General features: G+C 35.1%; 2 protein-coding genes across 3 annotated transcripts; both read right to left on the reverse strand.

The window, feature by feature from the left end:
* Positions 1 to 2,190: 2,190 nt before the first annotated feature.
* On the reverse strand, positions 2,191 to 4,925 carry efcab10 (EF-hand calcium binding domain 10). Its single transcript, XM_028451010.1, has 4 exons — positions 4,716 to 4,925; positions 2,683 to 2,847; positions 2,412 to 2,502; positions 2,191 to 2,314 (listed from the first exon to the last, which is right to left on the reverse strand). The coding sequence occupies exons 1-4, from the start codon at positions 4,816 to 4,818 to the stop codon at positions 2,269 to 2,271; spliced, it is 405 nt and encodes a 134-aa protein (XP_028306811.1). The 5' UTR covers positions 4,819 to 4,925; the 3' UTR covers positions 2,191 to 2,268.
* A 684-nt stretch (positions 4,926 to 5,609) lies between these two features.
* uqcc6 (ubiquinol-cytochrome c reductase complex assembly factor 6) lies at positions 5,610 to 9,294 on the reverse strand. Of its 2 annotated transcripts, none has more exons than XM_028450455.1 (3): positions 9,156 to 9,294; positions 7,226 to 7,362; positions 5,610 to 6,508 (listed from the first exon to the last, which is right to left on the reverse strand). In XM_028450455.1, the coding sequence occupies exons 2-3, from the start codon at positions 7,331 to 7,333 to the stop codon at positions 6,389 to 6,391; spliced, it is 228 nt and encodes a 75-aa protein (XP_028306256.1). In that variant the 5' UTR covers positions 7,334 to 7,362; positions 9,156 to 9,294; the 3' UTR covers positions 5,610 to 6,388. The 2 variants fall into 2 exon arrangements, with proteins under 2 accessions (XP_028306256.1, XP_028306255.1); XM_028450454.1 differs by having other exon boundaries at positions 9,137 to 9,288.
* Positions 9,295 to 11,368: the final 2,074 nt, after the last annotated feature.

An 11,368-nucleotide genomic window follows, 5' to 3' on the forward strand; every position in this document is an offset into this window, starting at 1 on the left:
GTTTGGTTATTTTATTCTGTAAATAAATACATTTTAAATACATATGTGCAAAAATATATATGCCCAAAAAAATACATATGAGCAATAAATGTAAACAGGTTAAAAAGAAAATACACGTGCAAAAAACACATCTGTGCAAAACCGCGCAATGAATACTTGAGTCCAAAAATACAGATGTGCAAAAATTACATATAAATATACACAGCTGTCCAATATCTAAATGTTTTACAATAGAGCTGGGCAACTTTTATAACAGAGAGCGCTACAAAAATGTGATTGTCTGATCCAAGGGCCACATTATCAACATTCATGTGAGCATGGGGCGCATCGCGCGGGCGGCATCAAGGAAAGGCGATCTGGCGCGCTCTGGGGTGCTTGGTCGGTGCGCCTGGCGGCCGGCAGGGCGGCTTGCAGCATCCCCTTGGTGCCCTCGGCATCTATGGGCGTGGTTGTCGTCCCTGGGGGCGCTACTCTCGGTGCTGCTTCCGTTCCGGGTCCTTCTGGCCTGGTGGGCCCTGTCTCTGGGCCCACCGGCGGGCGCCCGCCGGCTGCCCATTCCGCGCGGCTCTGGCCGTCTGCTGGGCGGGGGCCTTGGCTCCTCTGCTGGGGTCTCGGGCGGGGGGCTCTCTGGGCCCTTCCCTCGGGGGGTTGGGTGCTTGGGTGTGGGTGGGTGGGGAGGGGCTGGATGCTGGCGGGGGGCCTTGGGGTTGGGGGTTGGGGTCGGTAGGGGGATGCGTTGGGTGCTCGGCTGCTTGGGGCTTCCTCGGATGTGTGTGTGGGGGGCGGTGGCTGCCTCTCAGCCTGGGATCTTGGGGGAATCTGGGGGGTTGCTCGGCCGCGGGGGGGTTGCCTGGGGCTCCCTGGCCTCCGCTCCTTCTGCTGGCCTGGCTGCATCTGCGGGCCCAGGGCAGTTCCTGGGCTTGCAGTAGCGGTTTTTTTTTTTTTTTTTGCACATATGCTATTCTTCTATTCTTCCCCACCTTTTCTATTTCCTGTCTTGAGTCTCTCCTCCCTGCTCCCTTTCCCCTCCCCCTCCACTTAGGTGTAACACTGCTCTCCCTTTTTATATCCTCCCTATAATAAAAGATTTCTTACCCTTCCTTAGGGAGGGCTGGTGATGGTCACAATTAAGCAGTAAAATAAATCAATGTATTTTATTGCAATAACAAAATATGCATTGCTGTCTCATAATGATTGCACTTCCTGTGGTGTTGACCTTTGACAGCATGTGCAGACAAGTAAAAAAAAAAAAAAAAAAAGAACCCATCTGCCAGTTATCCATGTCTGGTCTACAAAAACACATGCATCCCATGAGCTTATATATGTCCAAAACACATACAAAAAATTAAATACGTTCTAAAAATACATACGGCCAAAAAATGTTGATGGGAACAACAGAAAAACTCAGATGTTTTTTTAATATTTATTTTGCATTACAAACTTAAGAGGTAGCTTAGAACATTCCCTGAAACATTGCTGTGCTACATATCACATTCAATACTAAAATTTAATTAAAGCATTGTACAATTTTACATGACTTTTTTCAATACCAATATTTTACATAGGAAACGGTAACAAAAAAATTAAATAAAATGAAGAATGAAATAAAACAGTACAGTGCAGGGCACAAAGTAAAAACAATTCCTACAACCCATATATTACATAGTTATTTACAATTTAACAGGTTTCTAAATTTGAATAAACACGTCAGTTGTAATTTGTGCAGACGCAGTCATTTGTTCCAAGCATCGTATACATTTTTTTCAAACATTTTTACATTCAGCCAAGGTTGATGCATTTATGTGTGTTCTATTTTACAGTAATGCCTTTTTTTTTTGCAATCAATAACAATATTTGTAAAAAATATATTTGATCAACTGCGGAAGTTTTTATTTTTACAATATCAGAAATGACAAAAAGGACAAACAACACCAAATTGATTGTAAAACCATAAATCTCCTAATACAAAAATACAATTTTCATCAATATTACAATAAGGAAAAATAAACTTGCAAAAAAAAAAAAAAAAAAAAAAAAAAAGAAGTCTAAAATAAAATACAAGGGATCAGAAAACTGATATGTAGACTTGAAGAAAAAAAACACCATAACAGTTTACAATGCTTGATTTCAATATAACTTGTTGTAATGGATATTTATTGTGTGAATAAGAAAGCACAAAATATCCTGAAGTTTTTGGTGTTTTTATTTTTTTTAATGAATGCTTCTTTTCAAAGAAACAATTATTTTAAGAAAACCATAATCCACAGGTCAGGGCTGTGCATACGTTGCTGAAGATCTCTGCTGGCCTTGAATTCTGTAACAGAAGAAGAGAATAATGAGATCAAGCGTACGCCGTAACAATTAATTGATGTATTTTTCACTGCTGGTTAAAGTATAAATGCAGTTCTCACGCTTCTGTTATGAACGTCTCTTTGGATATCCGGTCTTCATTTACGCCCTCAGGACATTCATTAGCGTTTTTTATCCCCAGAGTGATGAGGGCTGTAAATAAAATGTAAAGAATAATATATTACAATACTGTTTTATCTAAATTATCTGAGGTAGGTCCTTTTTGAGAACAAATATATCCATTCAAAAAAAAACATTTGTAAAGTTTGAATCAAAATGCACAGTGTAATGAACTTATTCCAGTGTCTTTATACACACTGTGGCCACCCTCACCTTGCTTGTACTGGGCAAAAGTGATGTAGTTTGTGTTTGCAGGGTCCAGAATCTTAAAGACTGCCTGCAGGTTTGAGTCGTTGAACAGATTTGGTGCTTTCTCACCATCACTCTGGGACTTCCTCAGCTGCTCCAGCTGCTCGATGAGGAACTCTCTGGGATTCTCTGGATAAGATAAAACCAATACAATTATGTGGCTCAAGACTCACCTTTTCAAACAAGCTTTTAACTAATTATGTATTAATAGGATTGTTATATTTCATGTTTTTATTATCTTTTGTTGTTTTTATAATTTTAGGATTCTCATCTGTCATGTTTTTATTGTTACCTTTTGTTGTTTTTATAGTGTTAGGATTGTTGTAGTTCATGTTTTTATTATCTTTTGTTGTTTTTATAATTTTAGGATTCTTATCTGTCATGTTTTTATTGTTACCTTTTGTTGTTTTTATAGTTTTAGGATTGTTGTAGTTGATGTTTTTATTATCTTATGTTGTTTTTATAGTGTCACGGCAAATTTGCGGTCGACCTCATTTGGAGACATGATTTATTGCTCTGGTTGAATGATGGAGTCCAGTCGAAGCAGTGATGATTTTATAAAAACGATTTATTATAAAATTAAATAAAAAAGGAGCACTGTGGATACAATACGATCTGTACTGTTTAATCTAACATGACTCAGTTGTTCAAAAATGCAAAGAGTAATGCAGTCATCATGTATTAAAACATGACAAATTGTACACATGAACACACATTTGACGATATGATGATGAATATAATAATTGCCATAACATTAGTTTTAGGATTGTTATTTTTTACGTTTTTTTTTTAACTAGTTTTGTTATGCTTCAGGATTACTATCCCAGTGTTTCCTTGGTGGGAGCCCTCTGCACTGGGGGCTGTGATGGGCAGTGGTGCTGTCTGTCTCGTGGCCCTCAGTGATGGTAAATATGGCTTCTGCTATTTTGGTGGACTGGGGGCTCCGTCTCAGCGCCCTGTGCCCACGGTCTGTGTTCTGCTCCTGGTGCAGACGGCTCCTTGTGATGTCTCCTTACCTAGATCCTCTGTACCCAGCCATGTGCCATTGTTCTTATTTCAACTTGAAGCTGTACAAATTTATAGATTAGTTGTTTCTTAAGTCATATATCGGGATATATTGTATCGTGACCTATGTATCGGGATACAAATCATATTGCCAGATGCCAGGCAATACACACCCCTAATGTTCAACCCATGCTTAAGTTGTTCATGAAATTATGCCTATGTTTGTTTGTGTATAATGTTCATTAATTAAAAAAGAAATAATAATTAAAAAAAAATATCTTCCGCTTTCACGTCAAGGGCACTTCCGTCCAGCCAGAGACTTGTGTCCCGTCAGGGGCTTCAGCTAGATACTGTTGCTTGGTGGGTGGCTTTACTAGGTATCGTGGACAAAGTTTTTTTTACTTCTAATTTCGGGTGGATCATCAAGACTATTGGTCCTCCTAATTGTCAATCATTTTGACGTAAGGACGTCGTACGTGTGCGCCCCGAGCGAAAGTTTTGGCTTGCTGCGCATGCGCCCTTTGAAGTGTTTGTGTGTCTCGTCAGCTACGGTTTCAGCCATTCATTGAAGCTCGCCGTTCTCACCGGGTCCTTTGAAAATGGCTGAGGGTCGAAAGAGAAAATCTGTCTACGAAGTGTATGAGAAGAAGAGAAAGGCCTCAGAAAAAAGAAACAAGACCAGAGTGGTTTTAGGACATTCTTTCACACGATGGCGTGAGCTGAAAGCACAGGTTGGGCTTCGCACTGATGCCTCACTCGCGACGTTTCTACTTGACAGGTAAAGTTTGGCATGCTATTTGCTTTTATTCGCTTTAATTCAGAATAAAAGTTCAATCCTCTTTAAAATTAATTTCTAATGCAAATTTAATTCGGAATTAAACTTAAATCAGGATTAGGTGGCTGGTTTATTCCGATTTTAAATCCGAATTAAAGATTTCTTAACCCTCGTTAACACTGTTGTTTGTGATAAAGGATGAAAGGTGAACTCTGACCTGGTCTGTGATAGAAGAGCAAGCTGGTCATGTTCTCCATCAGCTCCATTATTTTGTGTTTTTCCAGATACTCTGCGACGTCTCTTTCTTTCTGCGTGTCCATCTTTTACGTTTAAGTTGTTGCTTCTTCTTCTTCTTCTGTTGTGTAGTTTTACGGTTTTGATTGGGTTCTGTTTGCGAGTGTTGCTAGGCTGCGTGACGTCACACACCGGAAGATTCGTAAACCACTTCCCTTTTCACCAGTCCCATACATTTTCCTGGTTATTAACGATATTTTACTTTTGCTTTGAAAGGGGTAAATTAAATGATGTAGATAAGCGTCTATCAACACTTAAAAAATAGGTGATTTGTGTGTTTTAATGGACAATCATGAGATTAGATGAGAACATTTTATTGTATACATTTTCTTGTGAAATATTTAGAAATTATTAAAGTGTAATGAATTACAAATAATAATTGCACGTTTTTTATTCACTGAGTTTGTATAGACTAAAATGTCAATGATTTTTACACGTATGATGAAAATACATAAAAGCCTGAACGGTGTTACTCCGGATTTATTATTTATAGTAATTAAATATTTTGGCTTGTATTAATTTCTTTTTCCATTTAAAACAAAAAAAAGTTTGGGGACTAAATTGTTACTCATTGGTAAATCTGGCATTATTGTTATCATTTACCCTACAGGAGATTAAAACTGTTGCTTTACTACATACATTTTTACATCCCATTATCTGAATGATACAAAACTAAGTCATGATGATGAAATATTGACATTTCAGTTGATCTGAAGGTTCAGATTTATTCAGACTAAGCTTAAGTAGATGTATCAGTTGTTACAGATTCCTATAACTTTTTGTGTATTGAATAAATAATTGAAAATACAATACAAAGTCAACAAAGCCATCACTTACTGTATTTATAATAGCAACACACTCAAAGTTCACCCAGTGTTCTGATTTTTCTGTATTTCTTTGTGAAATATAAACATTAAGTTAACACAAAGGGATCAAATCGTTACACTGATTACATTTTAACAAACAATGCCAATTAATTAACAATTGCCATTGGCATTTAGAATAAGATGTACTTAAGGGACACATCTTAATTTGTCCTATTACACTACCTCCAACAATACTGTAAATACTCTACTCATGAGTTGCAGATAAATCAGTTATTTTTCAGGGTTACTGTATCTTATTGTTCTTATTGGATAAACATTTAAGAATGTCTTCAACACTTGATATTTTGATGACGTCATTACTTTATCTTGTGCTACTAGAAATCATGACAAAAGTTGGTTCAGCAGCAAATATTCTGTTGACATTAACAGTGTGATTTAGAAAAATAAATGAAAGACATTTGACACAAAATAAGTCCAAAATGCACATTATAGGTCATTCAATGCGGAGGATCGCAAACTTTGAAGGCCGGAAACCCTGTACAGAAGACCCGCCCATAAGTCAGGGAATAATTACACCATGTTTACTTCCATCTGTAGTTCTAAATGTATTTGAGTTACTTTATACATTCCAGTCCAATTTTCATTGTTGCATTAAAAATAAATCTCACACACAAACATTGTTTTTCGGTTGATTCTAATGAAATGGCTGGTTGAAAAGCTCCTCTTGGTCTGACGAGTGTCCATCACATAAAGACGGTATGACTCCACATCAGTCTGTGTTCTTTCTTTGTTTGAGCTGCTCTAGAGCTGCAGCAGCTTCCTCTCTGACTTTGTAGCCTTGGAGTTCAGTCCGAAGCTCCCCGGGCTTTGGAGGGATTTCAGGAATAGTCTGGAAAAGAAAAGGAAATAAAAGCAATAGTGAGAACTGGCAGGAGTGGACTGAGACAAACATTCAGCCCTGGCATTTACTGTCCAGACCAGCCCATTACATTATCAGCAACACCACGTAGAAGCCGTTATTAAGTCAGTGATGCTCAACATGTGGCTCTTTATGTCTTCATTAGTGAGGATGCATTGGCAGACCTGGTTCCTCTTTATTTGCCCATTTTTTGGCCACTTTTGAAAGCTTTTTGCCCATTTTAGTCACTTAGTTTAGAGACTTTTTTGCCACCTTTTGGCCACCTGTTGCCATGTTTGCCTCCACCCACTCTTCAAGCAAATTGGGAGGACACTGGGAGGGTTAAAGCATGGTATAACCAGAATATGTGAAAGCTGATGAAGAACTAGAAGTAAAGCAAGACTGATGGAGGTGATGAACATACCACTTGTTTCCATATCTTTGCCCTTTTTCACTAATGTTTGCCACATTTTGCTCATTAAAGCTACCCTTTGCCATTACATTCCACCTAGTTCCTCTTAATTTGCCATTTTTTGGCCACTCTTGAGGCTATAATAAATTATTTATAAATTATTCTCGTAGCAGCTATTAGGTATTTATGATGGGGGACTGTAAAAAAAAAAAAAAAAAAAAAAAAAAAATGGATGTACCCTGAAAACCAAAAATATCAAATAGTTATTCAATTGTATAATCCGTTTATTTCCTCACCAGATCTGGGAGGTAATACTGATGAACGGCTTGAGCTCCTGCAAACATGGCTAAAATGCAAGCTCCCAAAAACCGGCCATACCGAATCCAGGACACACCAGCAGGCATCTTCAAGGGCCAAGGGGACCCCAGTCAACCTTTAAGAAAAGAAAAAACATTAAGCTATAAGTTAATACCATGATATATTTATTTCATACATACACTTAAATATTAACCATAATATGTTCAGAATTACAGCTCTCCATACTAAATCTGAAATTAAAGAACAAGATGTGTTTTAAATGCAAAGTGTTCAGATTTAATTTTTAAAGGCATTTGATTCCAATATTGATGGACTTTTTTCATGTTATTTCATAGGAGTCCTCCAGTTTTTAGGGCACTTTTGGGAAAAGACAATTGGCTGCTGAACAATCCATAAATACAGTAGGTTTGACACAATGTCAGACTCAAATACAAAATTATTAGCGTTTAAAAAACAAAGGAAACGTTAGAGATTCGGTGTAGGTCAGCAACTTTATCCTATGGACCAAGATCAACAAGTGTCTCAGTGTATGGAGGAGGTACAATAGAATAGAATAGAATACACCTTTATTAATCCCCAGAGAGGAAATTAACATTTGCAGCAACACAGTATAAGAGCAGACAGTAAGAACACAAATACTGACATAGGATAATAGTGCAAAAGATGAAAACAACATACATAATTAGAAAAATAACAACAATAGCAGAAAGAAAGAAAAAACACAAATGTGCAAACACATGGAAATGATAGCCATGTATCACCAATAATGTAATTTTGATATTTGTATAATGTATGGTAAAATGTGTTGTAATTGGTTCCATGTAAAACTGAATTGAATGTAAATACTCTGATTTAAAGTGAAATAATTCTTCATTTTTAACACGTCTTCACGGTTTTATTTGTTGCTGTCGTCGAGTTGACTCACTACTAAATACTCTATTTCATGCTTGAGTCATGCTCCATGAATCAAAGCTTTATTTTTCCGTAATAACACAATATAATCAAAGATATTCTATGTACTTTTAGTAGAGATGTCACGATGAATCGTAAGGCAGTTAAAAATCGATTCATAGGTATCACGATTCACATCGATACCTGTGAAAATTGAATCGAAGTACTTTTTTTAAACCAGCAGAGCACGCTATCCAGAAGTGTTGGCGGTGGGCGGAATCTTCTAATACTTTCTTTCCTTCTACTTCTAAACATGTTCATAAATGATTCCTTACCCCTTTAGCAACAAAAAATATCTGTAATATTACGTGAATATCTGTAAAAGTCACGTTTTTCTATTAGCTCTGTCTACTGGCATAGCATCTCTTCTTCACTGCAAGATATCTGCATGCCAACCGACCACTGGGTTACCAGCGCCCTCTGCTAGTCCAAACAAATATGACGTGAATACAGGTAAATGACTTATTTTTTCAAGTCCAATTGTTAAGGCACAAAATACATTTTCAGTTGCACTTTTAAAAAGAACTATTATGCAGTTTTGCATTGTTTACTATAGAACCAGAATTTAAATTAATAGGCGTATTATTCCTTTATTTATTTCATTCAAGATTTATTTTTAATTAAATTGCATTGTTTTGAATAGTTTATCATGGGATTCTTTTGACAATGAAAAACAAAAGGAAAACAGTATTTTTTTTCCTTTTTCTGCAGTCCCATTTTGTAAAATAAATCGTGAGAGAATCGTATCGTGAACCCAGTATCGTGAATTGAATCGTATCGGGAGTTGAGTGAATCGTTACATCTCTAACTGTTAGTACTCTTCACATCCCGCAAAATCACGCGATAGTTTGACATTAGTTATGGAGCCTGATGTAAGGAGAATTGCACAGTTAAAGTCCTTTAACACACAGACACAGCCCACATTAAACTTCACTGACCTAAAGTGTCACACCTCACCGCGTTTATCCCACTGGAAAAGCAGCAAACAGGCGCAGCGTTGGACTGGTTTATAACATATTCTACTACTGGGTGTCATTGGGAAAGACAGAAGTCAAGCTGCTCTGCTGTGACGTCATGAGCAGGAGGTCTCACTCTGTCTCTAAACACGAGAACCGTCACTGCGCCACACCAGTTTGGTTTAAACTTTATAAATCAAATCATTATATGTTACAGTAAAAATATAGCATTGCTACATTTTTACAAAATACGTTTTTAAAGACATTCACGTCAATTGTATAAACATTAACCCTCTAATTAATTAATCGAAACTAATTTACAATTTCTCATTGATACAGACTGGTTCTTGAGCATTAAATGCACTCATTTCCCTAAAAATTGTATTATTATTTTTAAATATGTAAGAATGTGGATATTAATTGTGCGAACTAGTTTTCACACAATTAATATCCACATTCTTACATATTTAAAAATAATAACATTTTTAGACTAGTACATTGGCAGTATCATCCCAGTCTCTAAATTTGATTGATCAAAAATAAAAGCAGGAAAAAGAAATTAGCCAATAAATTATAAAATAATAATGATTCAGTTAGGAAAAAAAAACTAAAGATTTAAAGTGCCATGGTGTGGCCTTTTTAAAATGAAACATCAAAATAGATAAATATATTAGTGAAATGCTGATTATTTATTTATGTACACACAAAATAGAAACCCATTTTGTTCCACAAAGAAATAAATTATATGAAATAATAAGCCAGATTTAAATATGACAGAATCAAAATGTTAACCTATATGTTTTAAGTTCTTCGCTTAAACTATTCAAGACTTTTATACTTGAAATGGCAATAATAATAAATAAAAAAACAAACAAACAAAAAAAAAAAAACTCTATAGCTTTTTAAACTGAATTTCGAAATTGTGTTTTTTTAAATGTATTTATGTTTTAAACATCATCACTGCAGTTTTGTTATAACACTATCTCAGGGACTTTTCTTAGCTTTTACTGCAAGAAAGGTACATTAGGATGTTAGTATGTTATATGGGTGAAAAAACTCACAAACTGCACTTCAGTCTTTCCTGTGGAGTGACGCACTTGTATAAATAAATGATCTTTACTGCTACTTTCTTCTACGACAGTAAAACAAACATGACATTTGTGGGCGATTTTAACCTTTATCGCCATCTGGTGGCAATTTACTGACCTTACATTTGTAAAACCACATTTTTATATATTTAGACATAGACTTTCTTTATTGTCATTGATACTTGAACTTTACAGTACAGATAAGAACGAAATAAAGTCAACAAACTGATATAAATGCAGTAGTTTTCGAAAGCTATTACATTATCATGACAACGCTCCAGCGAAGAGGTAGATTTTTATCTTTAATATTCAACCAAAAAAAAACTTTTCAATAAAAAAAATAAAAAAATCACTCAATCAAAAATTTTTTTTTACTTTAATCAAAAATAATTATTTTCAATCAGGGAAAAAAAAGTGTTCGAATGCAAAAAAAACAAACATTTGAAACCAAAATAATTACATTTGAACAGTTTTTTTTTCTTTGACAATAAATTTTTTATTGCATTTTTTGTCTTTGATTGAAAAGTTTTTTTTTATTATTATTATTATTGAATAATAAACACAAATGTACTACCCATAATATGGTTCAAATACAAAAAGGATTTTCAAAATAAGAAAAAAGTGTTCAAATGCAATTATTTAGGTCTCAATTATTTCTTGGATTTGAACACTTTTTTTTCTTTGATTGAAAACATATATTTTTTAATTGAAGTAAAAATGTTTGATTGAAAAGCTTTTTTTTCTTTTTAATTATTGAATAATAAAGACACACATGTACTACCCATAATATGGCCCTAATACAAAAAGATGACTTCAAAAAAAAAAAAAAAAAAAAAAGTGTTAAAATTTAATTATTTGAGTCTCAAATAGTTTTTTTTTTTCTTTTTTTTTTTTCATTTGAACACTTTTTTCTTTGAAAAAAATATTTTGGGGTCTAAGTGAATTTTTTTTTCGATTGAAAAGGTTTTTTATTGAAATGATTTAATTTTTTATTTTTATCATATTGAAAAGTTTTTTTTTTTTTTTTTTTTTTAATTGAATAATAAAGACAAAAATCTACCTTCATAGTGAATTAATCATGGAAAACGGTCATCAGTCATGCGTCGGCTGCCTTGCAGTACCCCGC

The sequence above is a fragment of the Gouania willdenowi genome, chromosome 6, assembly GCF_900634775.1.
Source record: "Gouania willdenowi chromosome 6, fGouWil2.1, whole genome shotgun sequence".
Lineage (NCBI taxonomy): Eukaryota > Metazoa > Chordata > Actinopteri > Blenniiformes > Gobiesocidae > Gouania > Gouania willdenowi.